The 17,794-nt window shown below is 38.9% G+C and overlaps 1 protein-coding gene across 2 annotated transcripts in view; it reads right to left on the reverse strand.

The window, feature by feature from the left end:
* The window catches only part of stard3 (StAR related lipid transfer domain containing 3), a 14,423-nt gene extending 1,021 nt beyond the window's left edge, over positions 1–13,402 (reverse strand). Inside the window, exons 1-15 of one of the 2 annotated variants that reach the window (XM_083896870.1) lie at positions 13,288–13,402; positions 9,877–10,115; positions 9,702–9,779; positions 6,683–6,760; positions 6,507–6,560; positions 6,163–6,280; positions 5,963–6,064; positions 5,787–5,842; positions 5,583–5,675; positions 4,205–4,267; positions 2,528–2,623; positions 2,341–2,420; positions 2,146–2,250; positions 1,965–2,058; positions 1–585 (exon numbers count right to left, since the gene is read on the reverse strand). The exon at positions 1–585 is cut by the window's left edge and continues 1,021 nt beyond it. In XM_083896870.1, coding sequence (XP_083752996.1) covers positions 457–585; positions 1,965–2,058; positions 2,146–2,250; positions 2,341–2,420; positions 2,528–2,623; positions 4,205–4,267; positions 5,583–5,675; positions 5,787–5,842; positions 5,963–6,064; positions 6,163–6,280; positions 6,507–6,560; positions 6,683–6,760; positions 9,702–9,779; positions 9,877–10,089 — 1,359 coding nt within the window. In that variant the 5' untranslated portion in view covers positions 10,090–10,115; positions 13,288–13,402 and the 3' untranslated portion in view covers positions 1–456. Of the gene's footprint in view, positions 586–1,964; positions 2,059–2,145; positions 2,251–2,340; positions 2,421–2,527; positions 2,624–4,204; positions 4,268–5,582; positions 5,676–5,786; positions 5,843–5,962; positions 6,065–6,162; positions 6,281–6,506; positions 6,561–6,682; positions 6,761–9,701; positions 9,783–9,876; positions 10,116–13,287 lie in introns of both variants that reach the window. The other variant, XM_083896869.1, reaches the window with a different exon arrangement.
* Positions 13,403–17,794: the final 4,392 nt, after the last annotated feature.

Genomic DNA, 17,794 nt, shown 5'->3' on the forward strand with positions numbered 1-17,794 from the left:
GGATGGCCACACTGAGAACCGCTTCTGTCCTCGTCCACGTTTCCTCGTTGGAGGACAGTCGTCTCTGCTACGAGACGCCTTCAGGAAACTGACCTCAACATACAGTGGCGCACACAGGGAAATAATTAACATGGTTCTTGAAAAAATAATGTGATCACACTTTTAAAAAAAAAAAAAAAAAAAAGAGTCAGAGAATATTGTCTTTGAAGACCAAATGACTCCTCATGTGACTGAAATGGGATGCAAGTGTGGTCACACGTCTCACATGTCTCTCTCCTATTCTTTGCACTGCAGTCTTTCCAGTTTCTATGGCTCATCCTCTCAGCTCAAGAGGACGGCCACGCCCATTCTTTGGTGATCACATTGATGTATATTTATATAAAAAAAAACACAACAAAGAAAACAGCAGTGATACTTCCCAACCAGCTTTGACACAGTTAGATGTCTCTCCTGTCTTTAAGGGTGGTGGTGGTGGTGGGAGCGGAGAGAAGGCCGCAGGTCGGCAATACGTTGGCGTAAATGGGACATGAACTCGAACATTGTGGCAGCCAAACTCTGGTGGATGAGGTAGCGAGGCAGACGACCCTGATGAGACAAAAGAAAGATGGTCTATTCTATTTCTCTCATTTCTCTTACTTTTCTGTATTCATATTTGCTATTTAAATTTCTGTTTTTAGATCCTAGTACAGACATGTTTAAAACGACAGTGCTCAACTTTCAGCGATTTTGTTGATTTAAATCTCCCATAGAGTGGTCCTATCGCACATTATGTTAGTTATGGAGATCTACTTATACATATTAACTTGTTTTTGAGTCAAAAACCTCCTAGTTGCTATAAATGAGCGGATAGAAATCTCTCTTCACTGAAGCTCTCGTCACTCACGCTGTTCTCATCCCCAGAAGACAGACTTGTTGTGATTGGCCAGCCAACGAGAGCTTTCCCAACTGTCTTGTGATTGGCCAATAACTGGAAGTGACGCAATTAGCACGTCAGCTCTCAGAAGCGCAGCTCCCCCCTCTGGAACGGTGGATGTACTGCTACTCATTATTAAAAACAAAACGTTGTTTTTTAACACAGTTTAAAAATAGCTTCTTCACGACTCCCCGCCGCAGTCCATTTTATGACTTTGACCCGGAGTCAGACCCAGAGTCAGAAGACACTGTCGCTCGTGAAACACCTCCACAACGGACGTTATTCTTCTTCTGTGGTTCAATGTACGCAACCGGATGTGCCCGAAATAGAGCCTGGACCAGGAGGATCCGCTATTCAGGAGAAATGCTGTTTACATAACCGGACCGGGTTTTTTCAGAGATCTCGCTGAGCCCGAGATTACAATACAACACAGCGTTCTCAGCAGTGGCTGAACTGTTTGTTTTTCGAAACTTTCGAAGCTTCATAGACTAGGTAATGGCACAGATACAGAAGACAGCGTTAATTGGAACTTCCGCTCTATGGGAGCTTTCATTTTCTGCCCCCGATGTAATATCATTTGTCCTTGCTTACTTACTTACTCAGGGGACATTTGTGTGTATACCCCAGCAGCGCAGTGGCATTTGGGAGGTAAGATCATATATTCTGTCAAAAATGATGAATTTTTGAAACTCCACATACGCAAGAAATTCCCACAATTCACATGGAAAGTTTCCAACTTGGATTATTTCCCAGGGGAAATGGGTTTCCCAGGGGAAATGGGGAATTTTCCATCCCTTTGCAACCCTAGTTTTCAGTCAACACTGTTGATGCCTCCATCTGTCTGGACAGAACTAACTTCCTGTGTGCAACACGGGAATGTCACTACACTGAGAAATACTGAGAGTCTGAGCTGATTTGAACTATTTCCAGTTACACATTTGTTCTAAAACAGAAAAACTGACATTTTATCAATTCTAAAGTAGAAGAATCTACTCCTTTTTGTCCTAAACATTAAAAAAAGCTTCAGTAATTTCAGCGTGCATGTTTTCACCTTCAAGTCTGTGTTGAGGACCCAGATGAAGGTGCAGACTGACGGGTTACTGCTGGATTTGAGGACCACAAATCCTCCTGGACCATTCTCTCCCCTGGGGCCGATGACAGAAGAAGACGTTAAATGAACTGAAACTGTACAACGCTGTAATTTTACCGGAACAGAGACATCTTGTTCTGACCTGACGTAGCGACCGGTCGGGGGTTTGGCATCATGTTCTGTCGCCATCCCGGCAGACAGGTAGCAGTCTCGCTTGCGTTCCACCCGCCGAACATTAACAAAGTCCCTAAAAGAAAGATAAAGATAAAGCTCTCCATTTGTTGGCGCAGGACACAGAAGATAGGAGGAAAAATAACAACGTTCTGTGCTGACGTACCTCGCAGACACAACTCCTCCTGCTGCTCCGGCAGAAACGTCATACGACACTTGAGTGTTGTCGTCAATCCTCTGAAGTATCTGATGAGAAGGAAAAAGCTCAATGAGAAAAAAGAACCAAAAAAAAAGACAAAAACTACACACACACACACACACACACACAAAAAGAAACAGGTAGATGTTGTCACCTGGCAGGCAGAAACAGTTTTGTTCCACTGCACCATCTTCTCTGGCTGCAGAATCACCTCCTGATACACGAGCTCAGCGGGACACTGCATAAAAGCCTGAACAAAACCAAACGCATACACAGCAGTAAGTATCATTTCAGAAATGTGATCAGAGTAGTGTGAAAATCACAGGATACACGATTAAAAATGGACATTATGTGCGCGATCAATCTGTGGCATGTCCATGTCGAGAGACAAAACAGCCACTTCTGCTTTTCTGGCACAGTCTTTTCTTTGTTTATCTCCCAAGAAGGAGAAGGTCAGCAGTATGATTTCATCATAGCCATTTCACTTCTCATGTGTGTTTACAATCAATGTCCTGGTCAAAAGAAAACAACTTAACAACTTCGGGCTGCAACATTATCTGATTACAGCTTCTTACAAAAATAAGATTATATTCTGGTTTATTTGCTATTCTATGACAGAAAGCAGAGTATCTATGGTTCCTAGACAAATCAAGACATTTGAGGAAGTTGAAATTGAATGAACTATAAGCGTTTGATCTACATTTGCTCAAGCCACATCTTGCAATGACTGTTGCTCTATATGTTGAAGTCAAATTAATGCATAAACAACACAGTCACATAAAAAAAAGTAAAAAATGGTCAAAGCCCATTGTCAGTATACTCCAATTATCGAAAAAAAAGAACCCCCGGGGAGATTTTGATCTCTACTCGTGGTGAGGAAGTGATTAAATATGTGGGTTCCTGTTTTTCCAACTGTGAAACTGTCAAAAATTGGCAGTGCAAATGTTTGCCGAGCGGAGAAGTGCACTTAACATGTTAGTTTGCCTTCAAGGAAACAAAGAAATATAATGATCATGTACTTCAAATAAACTCTGCATGGCAACTTTAAGTGCAACTTTAAGTGCAACTACACACTGCTGAAGCATCCGAGGCAGTAAATGTTTCTAAATCTTCAAAAGTATTGCAACTTTTAAATTTGAATAGGCATTACACAGTTAAAAACTAACTGCTTTAATCTGTATTGAGGAGCCTGTGTATACTTTAACATCTACAACATTTAGATTATGCTAAAACAGGCCACAGATGATGTAGGTCTTTAGGTCAAACTGGTGGATCATTGATGCATTATCAACACACACAGGAGCAGTAATAATAAATAATAAAACAGCAGTAATTTGTCAGTCAGGTTTTTACGGCTTTGTTTCCTCATTCAACTTTCACGGCATCAAACATCTGACTTTAAAACACCAGCGTGTCTCTGCACTAAATGAACGTCTTTGTAACTCGTACCCAGCTGCTCTGAAACTAGGGTAACATCTGATTTAACACCATTTAATCACAGTTATTTCACCACTATGCCCTCTGGTGGTATGATACATGCAGCCTATACATACTGAAGATGTCCATAGGAAGCAAAGTGTACTTAATTCAGTTATGGTGTGGTGTGGGAGGAAAGCAGTACTGAAGAAATACTAGAAATAAAGTTGACTTTTGAGATTATGATGGAAATGATGGAAATGCATATTAATTCAGCTCCATTCCAAAAATGTATTTTGGAACGAAAGAGACAAATATTTTGATGTTTTCTTTTGAAACTCTACATCAACAGGGTTGATTTGACACTTTTGTAAAGACACATTTCACAGTGAAAACAGAAAGCGCTGCAACATACCTTGAGAATGAAAGTCTTTCCATGGAAGGGAATCTCCAGGGTGTAGACAGAGTCTCCCATGTCCTGGAATGAAATGAGGAAGTGTTAGTATCTGTTTTCATTTCAACAGATGCCTTTGTTGGGACAGTTTGGACCAAATGTTTTGCTTTTCTTGAAATTCCACATTCAGCAGAACTTCAATCATTGCCGTACACTGTAACAATGTGGTGTGGCTAGAAATGATTTTCAAAGTTGCAGCCACTTCAGGTTTGACTGAGTTCAGTAATATTCAAGTATCTTAATCAATCTCTACAGAGTGAAAATTGACTTTGCATATTGTTTTATTTCTGGATCCCTTCACAGTTGTTTATATATTTTGTCATTGACGACCCCTGATGATCAAACTGGAGCCACAATTTTGCCCAAATGCCCTCTCATGTGGGTTCAGGATAAGAGAGACTTAAGTTGCGTGTACGGATCTTTACTTACTTACTTAACCATGACACTACAACTATGACCAAAAACAGTTGGAGAGGGTGAGCCTTAATTTATGTTTGAATCTCAGACTGATTGTTTCCCCTTGGTTTATAAGCACTTAAAGGAATCGTGGTGTTTGCATGTTTCTTTCAATGACCACAGTCAATCAATAAAACAAGTGAACAATTATTTGGACACCAGAGCAGGAGAACTAGTCTGACTGATACTCGCAGGAGAGCGAGTGTTGCAATCAACACCAGTCTGGGAGCTTAAAAAAAAAAAACGCTTTTCAAGTGGTTGACGCAACATATTTAGCTATTTAGTTATTGAGATTGTTTAATAAAAGTACAAGGTTGTGTAGGAAAGGTGACCTTACATTACTTCTGTCGTGATCTGGCGCTATATAATACAATATAGCACCCCCACCCCAATATAATGGTAGGGTCGGGTTAATAGTGGTGTCCATAGATCACATGCTAATACAGTCAGTCAGGCTCTGGCAATCCCTGCCCGAGGCTCTAAAGACTTGTAGAATCTTTTTTTACAGAAACCTTTGCACATGGTTTAATTACATAACAATGCATGGCAGCCTTACTTTGTCCTCCTAGTTGTAAATTGGGCTCAAATTCAAAAGACAAGACAAGGGGAGAAGACAGGTCTCTTGATATAATGTCACCAAATATAATGAAGCAAAAAAAGTTCATATTTTCATAAGTGATCCAACCTGTCCATTACTTGCATGGTCCATAAAATGTCACAAAACATTTAAAATTATTCTGTTTAAATTATTTGTTTTGTTATATAGAAAATATTCACATGTAAGAAGCTGAAAAATACAAGAGCTTGTTTTAATTACTAAAAAAAAAACACTAAGTAATGAAATTAGATTGTAAATGAATTGTGGCAGCAGTAAAACACTCACACTGTTTTTTTCAAATTTCCAGGTGTCCTCCTGGGTTAGGATCTGTTCGAGCACAGACATGGCCTCATGACCTTGCCTGACATATTCTTTCTCCTGAGAGAGGACAGATGAAAAAGACAGAACCAAAACAGTCATCATTAGGTGGAGAGAAACAACAAGTAAAACTGGGCTGGGTGTAAAGACTTGTCAAACGGGTGCAGGCACCTGAGCAGTGACTGCTCTACGGCCGAGACCCTCTTCATCCAGATCCTCTTCTGAGTCTGAGGACACAAGTCCAGAGTAAACACTAATTTATCAGCTCAAATGGGGAAAAAAGGAATTGGAAATCAAAATATATTCAAGGTTAAAGTGACAATTACTCATCTATAAGCGCACATCACCTGCTACAGATTCAGGCGGAGAGTAGAACTGTCCATCAGAAACAGCTCTGGGATATATCATAGGAGCACGTTCACACGCTGCGTTCACTGCTGCTAGGTAGGCTGGAGTTTATCAATCAAACAAACAAAATTTGAGTTAAAAACAATTCTTTCTGGTTGAGTTGTGTGCAAACTACTGCAGCATCTTTTTTCCCGCCCACCTCTTTCATCATCTGCCTCCTGCGTGAGCACCTTAAAGTCAAGAAACCAGGTCTCGAGCCAGGCCACCACAAAAGAGGTTATGGGTATAACATAGCCAAAGGCATTCTGGGATAGAAGCTGTGTAGAGATAGAAAGTGTGTCATCCTGAGGCGTGTGCAGTCAAACAAAACACTTCAGTGAACAGGATTGGCAGCTTCATCTCACACTTCTTCATCGTTATTGAATGTGAAATAGTTCTTTGTGCAATAAACATTTTCAATCTCAGTTAACAAAGTCAATCATTACTGGCATTAAGGAGAAGTGAGGTGCAACACACACACAAAAGTTAAAGATTCATACTCACATTCGATCTGATGACTTTTATGACGAGGAAGACACTCGTCACTAAAGTGGTAATCTGTGGAGGAAGGAAGCAACAAAACACTTTTTTATGCACGCTCAGCGGTGACAGCGCGATTTTACACTTCTTCAATGTGTGTGAGAGTGTGTGTCTCAGTGTGTGAGAACAAGGTCACTTACCGCAATGACCCACCAGTGCTTCAAACGAAAAGCTGCATAACCCACTTGCAGACACAGGAAACGAAACACGGCGAGCAGCTAAGAAGTAGAAGAGGGAAGACGGTAACTTAGATTCACAGACATGTTGACCTCTGAAGGATTTTCTCCTCTAGTGTCAATACAGCTGCTGGTTCTAACTCCAACTGACCTTGTTCATTTAATTTAAATTATGATTTTTGATAACAGAACTTTCTTTTCATATTCCTTTTCACGTTACAGAGCATAGAGTGATTATGATTAAGTCTAGTGCTGTGAAAACTGTTATGATCATAAACTGTAAACAGAGAACCAGGTCCCTTCTGAAGCCAACCAGGAAATGAAAATATAATGAAAAGGAAAATAAATTAAATTAACCACACAAATTGAATGGTTCAAAGACATATTTTGACTATTGTATAAACTCTGGTAAATAGTCTGTGAGATTATTGACAAAACCGCACATTGACTTCCACGCTCAAGACAGTTCTGAAGTTTTTCAGAAATTGAAATATGGATGATTTTTAAGCAGCTGCAACTGAATTTTTCATAAATGTGCACATTCGGTAAAGTCTCCTGGCACAAACTGTGAACAGATTTCATCTGTATGCCATATAGTTGATGTGATAATGAGGCTTGTTTGAGGGAAAATAGAGAATTATCATAATGTGACTTTAAAATTATCGTATTTTGACAAATATAATCGTACACACCCAAAGGCAATTCACAAACGTGCCAGGATACATTTAATAGCAACACTATGCTATTAACTCAGCGCTTTCATCACCTGAATCAAAGGCAACGGTTCATTGCTTCATGAAGCCACAACCTCCAATCTTACCCTTCAAAATAAAAGCCAAATGATCTACACCAAGGATATTCAACTTAAGGCCCGGGGGCCAGATCAGGCCCTTTTTATATTGGTTTATTTGAGACAGGGACCATGTACAAGGTTCATTAATCATTAAAAAGATGGCTTGTTCCAGATTACAGCTAAAAGCTAATTTCCATCTGCAGTCCCTGGGCAGGTAAGAGGAATAAAATAAGAAAAGGAATAAGAACAACAAACATGCACAAACACACACTCACGTGCACACTCTCACACACTCTCACTCTTTCACTCTCTCACTCTCTCACACACACACACACACACACACGCACGCACGCACGCACGCACGCACGCACACACACACGCTGACAAGACTGATTACTTAGAATCCATTTTTTTAACTCACGTGAGAAAGCATGGAAATCTGTAACACTTTCAAGCACCGGCCCGCGGCCCATTAACCCATAAATAATGAATGCATTATTAAAAAGCCAATAAAACCATAGCTTCGCCTATTTCTGGCACTTTGCAACACTTTGTGATACTTTGCGTCCCTTTTCGGCAAATACTAGTTGTACTAGAATGATTTCAGTGCATAACTTACTTAATAGTGGAATTTGAGAGAAAGCTGAGCTAGAACAACACAAACTCAAAATGCTACCTGTTAGCTGAAGTAAAACTGACCGGCAACTGTTGTTCCAAAGAGGTGAGGCAGTGATCGACTGCTGGTGTGATTGGTTAGTTGCTCTCACAAACAAGGTCTGTAACATGTCCAGTGAAACCGCCAACTTATCATACATTTGGCCTATTTTGAAATTATTGATCATACATCGTATTGTTGGCGAAATTATCATACGAGTATGATTGTTATCATACATGTGGGGGGCACTGAACACATGACTTTTGACTCAACCACAAGATGAAGGATCAAAGGATACCTCACATCCAGGCCGGTTTAAGACGAGGGTTTTAAAGAACTTTTAACTATGGAGGGCAGCATTACTTGACCTTCAGTATACAATATATAGTATACTGATGCCTTTGAACTGTGTGCATCATTCATTCGTCTTCTACTGCTTTGTGCTCCACACAAGGGTCATCCTCTCAAATTTAATAAAAGTTGCAGAAAAAGTTAAAGATTTAAGTCTCAAGAATCGGAAAATCATTTAGAATTAAGTGAGAGCAACAGGGAGCGACTGTTGCACCTGCATTTAACATTTATCCTTTTTCACTACATATGTGTAATTGCTATGAATGGTTTTAATATTGTTTTCCTGTTTGTATGTCCCATTTCTATGCAGCCTCTTTTAAATAAGAAGTGGTTCTCAATTGACTTACCTGGTTAAATAAAGGTCAAATAAATAACATTTAAAGGTTCCATATTATGCTAAATCAACTTTTTAATAATTTAAATGCTTATATTTGGGACTCTGGAGGCCCCATCAGTCGGCAAAGTGTGAAAAAAAGATGACTCACTCATGTTTTTGTGGTCCTCCTCAGTCTAAGTACAGGATATAAAACACACAATGTTTACATCCGCGCTCACTGGGACGTCACAATGCATTAAATTCCTGAAATTGTTGTCACGCGGAGCTCCAGTTTGTCCGTAAAACATGCAAAAGTGCTGGCAAGGGCAACAGTATCCGAAAACTGGAAGTCCGCGAAAGGTTCTATTCTTGGCTCCACAGTCCTACACAAGCGTCCGGCCTCTGAGGATTTATCTGTCCAGTGGATACATGTTATATATGACGGCAATGTGCCTGCTAGAGCCTGCAAATGATCACTTTTCCACTTTATTTATTTATTTTTACTACTAAACAGGGTGTTCTGAACAGGGCTGTTTTGGCAGGGTGATTGAACTGCTGTGGTGCTTCATCCTTATGGTATTTTGAGCAAAGCATGTCACAGACATGTTCAGTAGGACACCAGGGAACTAGGTTAACTTGGAGAAATAGGGTATAATATGGGACCTTTAAATTCTACCAAATGAGCTGAATGTTTTGATGTACGAGTTGTTGAAACCAGCTGAAGGAGACCGGGGGGCAGATAGCGACGAAAAACAATGTAATACAGACTAGTGTCTTAATGTGGTATATCCTGGGATATTGTGAAACACAAATGTATATAGTTACATGATTTAACAGAACTAATCACATGAAATGTACATGGACTTACAAAGATGTCAAAAAAGGAAGATCTGAAGTCATAGTTCACAACTTCATTTTCTAAATTGACCCAGATGTTGCTGGAGATCTGCTGCAGAAGAGAGGAAAGAACACAAGGAAACAGGGTCAAACTGAGTCATCGCCTGAGCACGTTTGACCAAATATAAGAACTAATTATCACTCACATTCAACTCAATAATCCAAAGAAGCGAAATGAAGAGCAGGTCAAACGTCACAAAGAGACAGAAGGTGCGACGGACGTCGGAGATGATCTTGCGCTCTGCGGGTGGTACAAACAGGTACGGGGAAGGGAAGGACATTGATGTAGAGTAGGAAGCGTTCAGGGACGCGATGGCGGGGAGGCTGCCCCCAAGCTCCCCATAGTCTCCAACATGCATTCCTGCGGTGAGACAGGAAACACCCCCTGCAACAAAGGAGATAAATATAGCTGGTGGGTTTATGTTGTTTATGTCATCATCATTTACCAGGTTCACCTAAAATAATGCATGTTAGTACTGTCACTTTCAACCAAAGTTAAAAGTATCTGTTTAAATAAATGTCTGGGCTATTTTCTTCCTATTAGGAACATAATATTTGGCATGCGTGTTTAAAATGACTAGGAGTAAATGCATCAACACAAAAAAAGGAGTAAGAACGGCTATATCACAATGGCGATCAGTTACTCCCGAGTGGGAATCCTTCCTACTGTACCTCATGATATACAATACATGGTCCATGATACCAATAACATCACGATACAACGATCCTGTGATAATAAATATATTGCGAGACAATCATTCAGTGATACATCGCAATATCTGTCTTACTGAAGAAAACAAAACATCTGTAAAAAGTTTAAAAAGTGCAGGATTTCTCGTTTTATTTACAACATGGAGAACAATTTGCATAAAGTATATAAATAGCTTTCTCCACCATTATTCCACTGTCAACTTCCTCTTCTTCAGCCAGGTTAATTCCTCCCCAAGTCTCCTTCATTTCATTCATTCATTTGAGCAGCGCTGCCAAAAGGTGACAGTGACGCCCATCGAGTGAAACTGGCAGGGACTGTTTATTTTAAAGCGTCTTAATTTGTTAATTAAAATATCAGTATTTGCCTTTGTGTATCGATTATCATATTGCATGAGGAAGGACGACTGTACATCAACAAATTGACATTTTGACCGACTTATACTTATAGCTCAACGCGCAGTAAACCCTGCATTACTTTCACTAACTCTCATATGATGGAGTTTATTCAATGAAAAATGCCACTGAATATTCATCCCTAATAGGCAGGCACCAGCTTTGGACATTTGAAAAAAGTGGTATCAAGCCATCACTACAAAGGAGAATATAAAAAACATTGGACTGAAAACACAACTGCTCTCCACTGCACAAGTGTTTGGCTGTTTTGATGAACTGCACTGCTCACACTGATCAGGGTCAATGCTGTGAGTGAGAGTTTCCAAAGTTACACACCGATAAGAGCAGGGGACTAAATACAGAAAAACAAATCATCAATACCCTTCACTTCTCCTAAGGGGTGCTCTGTACTTTGCAGTCTCATGACTTCCACACTTCACCACAGGCCACTTCACCAAATTTAAGTTTAATCCAAAAATGCACGTGATCCGTTTCGTTAGGAAAATGTGTTTTCTGTTTTTGCTGCTTCATTATCGAGACAGCAGTGGTTATACTCATCTAATAAAAGGAGGGAAGTGTGATTGTACCGACTGTACAGAACAATAATCTGTCTTTTGTTGATTTAAAGGCCAATTTCTTTTCTTCAGCCTTGTAAATATCATAAAGACACGACTGAACAAAATGAATTTCATGTGTCAGTATTTTATTTGTTTGCTGTGCAAATGCAGTCAGTATGCTATGTTTTTATTGAGTTCTCTTATTTGTGATCTCTCACTCACATACATGTGTATGGATTTAATTGTTCCTGTATTTCGGATCAAGTGTAATCAGTCAACTGACGTGACAGTGTAATGTCTCTGTCGATGGGGTTAGGGTTAGTCGATGTCTGTCCGTCCCTCTGTCACTGATTAATAACTGGTGCAACTGAAGGTGCGTTTTCCAAACAAGGAAACAAACTGCCATTTTCACACATACACAAACTCAAAATTATGATGTGATATTTTTTTGGAGCCCAAAGAATTCCTGCAGCAATGCAAAATGTCATCATCTTACAATTTAGTCAAGTGATTTTATCCATAATAAACCAATTGCAGTGTCTTTCCATTCAGATGTCATTCATTGTTGAAAGGCAATACCAATTAATATGTGATAAACTGTCTAAAAATGTGTGGCATTTCAAGTAACAAAACTGATAAGATAATTTGCTCACGAATCACCCTCCTCTTCCTCGCATTCACTTCAGACACTGGTATAATGACATTAGATCGAGATGGAGTGAGAGATAAGGCGATAGGAACTGAAAGAGTTATTTTTTTGTTATTGAAGATACCACTTTTTTGTGATCGATACCGATGTCTCCAGCTGTGTAACAAATACTTTTCTCCCAAAAAGAAGAAATAAACAGTGCAAACATGACTCAGCTAAAATGACATTTATATTTACATTTTTATCTGTCCGACATCCGTTCCAGTGATTTATATTTATCTTCACTGTATATGTAAACAGTAGAAAAGCATTTCTGATTTTCCTCCAGAGGAAGCCTGCGTACCAGTGGTGGTGCACGTACCACGGTTTGAGAACCCTGGTGGTAAATCAAACTGTTGACAGATATATTCTATATATGAGACTATATAGAATATGTGAAATCTGTAACAGTGTCTGACAACTTTGTCCATATTACTCGATTTATGCTGTTTGTGTTTTCCTACTTTTTAAATGATCCTAATATTTGAGACTCTTCTCATACAAGGTTTACGTTGAAAGCTTCTTGTTTATTACTTTTTTACTTTTTTACCTTTTAACTATGTCTACAAGTGTAAGATTGCACATTTGTCTGTTGTGATAAAGGATGTTCTTCATAATACTATGAGATTGTTGGCAGAACAAGCGTCAATGTTGTTGTCCTTCACATTCAATTGTTTTTCTGACCATTTACTCATCCGCTCATGTGCTTATAAATGTCATACGGTTCCATGAGTCATGTCTACGATGAATGTGTTTACCAATTTCTTGGGGGAATCTTTCACATCAATCAAATCCACATTACTTCGGTGGTCTCAGACCCTGTTAACCCCTCTCACTCTCACTTGTGAACAAAAACAACTATGCGACTCGCTGTTTGCGCTATAGCTAGCAGGCTAATTTACCAAAATTCACAAATACACACACAAAACGGACAAAAAACGACAACCACAATAGTCGCTGCTACACACGAAAACAGCCGCAGATGAAACGAAAGAGCAAACGAAAGCAGGAGTTGTTAGCTAGCTCAGTTAGCTTTTTACCGGCTGTGAGCAAGTTTCACTTGCTAAGCGCTACGTTGCACCGTGAAAACGCCAAACAAAGACATCCTATTTTACGTCAGCTGTGAAGTCACATCGCCGAGAAACAAGATATTAGAGCACACGTACTTAAATTCAAAATAGCAAAGTTCCAGAGATTATTGAACTCACTTGATTCACCGGATCATCATCAACACATACATGTCATCGCCGAGTGAGTGTTCCGGATCTAACCTTACAACAAAGAGGAACAACTGCGGCAAGATAAGTCCCCGTCACTCATCACGGTGGTCGCCACGGCCTCCAGTGGCCACAGTTTGTAACTACTATTATCAAACAAAATTCATCTTTTAATTAAGTCAAATTAATTCATATTTTATTTTGGATATCAAACGTTCTTTTTTCATTTATATTTTATTCTCAAATTCAAATTGTCATTGTGTTTCTTTTAGGAGTTATGCTGTTGTTTCATAATTTTCATCATCGATTAATCGAGTCGAGTATTTTCTCAATTCATCAGGTAATCATTTTGATCCAAAAATGTCAGCAAATGTTGAAAAATATTTCTCAGACTTGGAAACTTGGAAATTATGTTCTCAAATGTCTTATAAGATAAGATAAGATAAGAAGTCCTTTATTCGTCCCGCAGTGGGGAAATTTCCAGTGTTACAGCAGCAAGACAGTAAGGATAAGGATAATAAATAATAAACATGCATTACCAAAAAGAAATAGAATCTATAAAGTACAACATATAAAGATATTAACACTGACTATAAAAATAGGTTTAAAAATAGAATGTAGAATGTACATTACAACCGGTCTGCAGAATATACACAGTATGCACATGGTATTTACAGTGTCAGGAAACAAGGCTGAGCTATTAAATAAGGATATTAGATAAGGATAAGGATATTGCACTGATGAGAAAACTACAGTATAAAAAATTTGACAGTATGAAAAATGACAATATATTGCACTTAAAAAAAATTTACATTATGAAAAAATATATACAGTATATTACACCAATGAAGAATTAACAGTATATTGCACATGGAGAGTGGAGTGTGTGTGTGTGTGTGTGTGTGTGTGTGTGTGTGTGTGTGTGTGTGTGTGTGTGTGTGTGGTCTACTTAGAGCAGTACTTGTTGTACAGTCTAACAGCTGCAGGGAGGAACGACCTGCGATAACGCTCCTTCAGACATTTCGGATGTTTTAGTCTGTGACTGAAGGAGCTGCCCAGTGCTGCGATGGTGTTCTGCAGGGGGTGGGAGAGCTTGTCCATCAGAGATGATAGCTTGGTAGCCATTCTCCTCTCTCCCACCACCTCCACTGGTTCCAGGGGACATCCAAGGACAGAGCTGGCTTTCTTAATCAGCCTGTCCAGCCTCTTGTTTTGTCCTCAAACCAAAATTATTCCGTTTTCTTTGCTAATAAGCCAGAAAATATTCACATTTAAGACGCTGAATAATCCGAACAAATGTTTTGATAATGGAATTTTTTTTTTTTTTTTATAATTGAGTAATCGAGTAATTGTTTGCAACCTTGATTGATCACAGGTATATACTGCCATCTGCTGGTCACAATGTACAACTAAACAATTGTGAGTTTTTATTATTTTAATAGAACAAAAGTGTGACTTTATTACTGTAACAGCATATGTTGACACATACACATACACATAATATGTGTACCACTTGAGGGCAGTGACCTCAACATCATAGGCGCAGGTACGACAACCTCACGCTAAAAAAAGTTTTCAAAGTCGACTGAACTGAAGAATTGAAGAGTGGATTTCCTCGAGTGAAAACTTACAAAAGTACGAACAAACAAATCGATACATGTCGCCAAAAACCGAAGTTTTGCCACAAAATGATATCACCTCATAGACGCCAAAGATAAAAGGAACACCACTCTGTAAACAACGCAAGATCATTACCTTTCGGCTACTTCCTGTTTCGTTGCAAGCACATGAGAGGACTTTTAAAGGGATTTAAACCATTTGTTTAGCTCAATATAATAACCTTATAATACAATTATAGAAAATATATATCATACCACCTGATGTTTTAACGTATTTGTGTGTTTGCATAATCAATAAATAGAAATAGCACGGGAGCAAAGTCTTTCATGTGGGACTACAGATTGACACACACACACACAAACATGTTTTTATGTCTTTGTGAGGACACATCATTGACAATGCATTACCTAGCACCTTACCTCCCCTTAACCATCACAACTAAGTGCCTTACCTTTACCCTAACCTAAACCTAATTCTAACACTAAAACCAGGACTAAAGGCTGAAAAAGTCCTTTAAAGTTGTGTGCCTGGACGAAATGTCCTCACAAAAGTTTTTACGTTTTTTTTGTACCTCACAAATACATAAACACAAGTGCGCACACACCCACACACACGTTTGTGCTTCATCCATAGTGAGGACCCTCATTGACAATGCATTCCCTAGCCCCTTACCCCACTCAGTTCTTAACTCTCACCCTAAATCTGACCTAAACCCAATTCTAACCCTAAAACCAGGTCCTCATTCCATTTGTACGAGCCTTGGTCCTCACAAGGAAACAAATACAAGAACAAACATTCGATTCTGCCTCATTAGGACCAGGTTTTGGTCATAAAACCAAAAAGAGGTGAATAAAACAAATGTATACACACACATACACACAAAAATTTAAGAGCAAGTTAAAGGAGAAAAGGAAAACGGTTTATTTATATATCATATTGCTGCTTACTTTAAAACAACCACATTACATTAAGAAACAAGGGAATGGAAAAAAAACAAGAGAAGAAAAATAAACAACAGAATAAGCATCAGGAGTTCATACATGTCTTTTTTCATTGTTGGTTTTCTTTAGAACTGGAAGGAAGGAGGGCGTGGAGGTGGACAGAGGACAGACGAGCGCAGCAGAGCATGAATACACACGAGCTGCTCGTCCAACTATCTGAGCAGCTCAGAGGTTTAAAAAAGATGTTCACACAGTTTTTATGTACAAACAGCCACCAAGATTTTCTTTTTGTTGTTGTTATAATGCAAATTAAATTACAGAGAAACTAAATCCTTAAATCCAAAACAAAGCGCAAGACGCAGAGACCAAGTGAATATCCACGTTTTTTGTTTTTTTGTTTTTTTTTTAAAGAGAAAAATAGCACGGAACGACTGTGCAACGACCATTTTGTCCAAGTGTCAGCCAGACAGTGCAGTAACTGCTCTGTGCTTCAGGCCTGTGAGTGTTTTTCTATGAGACAGAAGAAAAAAACAGGACAGAGCCGAGCGACAGCACGTGCATACTGAACATTAGATTAGAAAAATAGCTCTTATAACAGACCCATGACACCCAAGTCACACATGAACTGTTGGAAACAAGTCAACAAACAAATTATTACTCTTCTTCTTATAATTATGATTATATTATTATGATATTTCTTCCAGTCCAATTCAAATGTATAAGGTGTAGAGGAAATGGAACATCTCTTAAACAATTCAGAGGTAGCTTTGCCATTTAAATAGCCTGTTCACTTTTTAAAAATTAAATAGAAGAATATCATTGTAATTCATTAATTATGCAAAAACAAATTCAAGGTAAGGCTGGAAAGAACATGGACAAAAATATCAACACACCTTTGGACCCCAGAGTCTCTTGAAACACCCTTTGTTGACTGTTGTTTAATTGAGTAAGTACTTCATTAAGTAATCATTACTTCAGTGAAAATAGTTGTTTTTTTGGCTGTCACTTTAAACCTGCTTTTCCCACTGTTCACCACAAGATGGCAGCATGAGCACATATCAAGAAAGGCCTGAAAAACATGATGATGTTGGAAGTGGATTCAAAATGATTTGATGGGATGTATAACATTCATTTTAAAGGTCCAGTGTGTAAAATGTAGGAGGGTTGATTGTCAAAAATGTAATATATTTCCTATAAGTGTGTTTATATAAGTGTATCGTTACTTTAAAGCTGCAGTGTGGAGCCTCTACTGCCCCTCGTGGATTTCTGAGTAATTACCAAAACAGTTTGCAGTCACCGTGCTGTGGTTAATTGTGATACAAATTAGATCGAGCATGGCTCTTTTTTTGTTGTTGCCGTATTCTCCGAAGAAAGACGCCGCTGCCACCATCTATACGTCGTCACCTTCTGCTTCCGGGTCAAAGACCAGGAAGGAAATTTTGGTGCATGCGCAGAACGCCAAGTCAGCTAGACTATGCCAGACTATGAATCACATTAATCAGTTATGTTAGTCTGACTAAGACTAGCTTTATTTTAGTCGGACTAACGTGTTTACATGACTTTAAGAAAACCAAATTATTGTCTTAGTCTGACTAAAACCAGACTTGCATGTAAACATGTTGTTATGTGTTGTATATCTGCTTATACATAAAGGAATCTTAATTTGAGCTGCACTGTGAAGGAAACAGCAGCAGTTGTGATGAACGGGGAGCATTTGATTGCATTGCAAATTGAATTCTTAAATTTTTCATGAGCGTTTTTTGACATTTCCACCGAGACACAGTGCTCTGCTCAGTCGTGACGTGAAATGCGTCACTCTGTGTGTCACGTGAAGCTGATAGCTGATCGCGTGAACGCATTTGTTCATATTTAAAAGTTACAAACTACAGCTTTAAAATAAAGTAAAATTTAAATAATGGTTTGTTTTTCGTGGTTTA

Source organism: Microchirus variegatus, assembly GCF_963457635.1.
Source record: "Microchirus variegatus genome assembly, chromosome: 10".
Taxonomy (NCBI): domain Eukaryota; kingdom Metazoa; phylum Chordata; class Actinopteri; order Pleuronectiformes; family Soleidae; genus Microchirus; species Microchirus variegatus.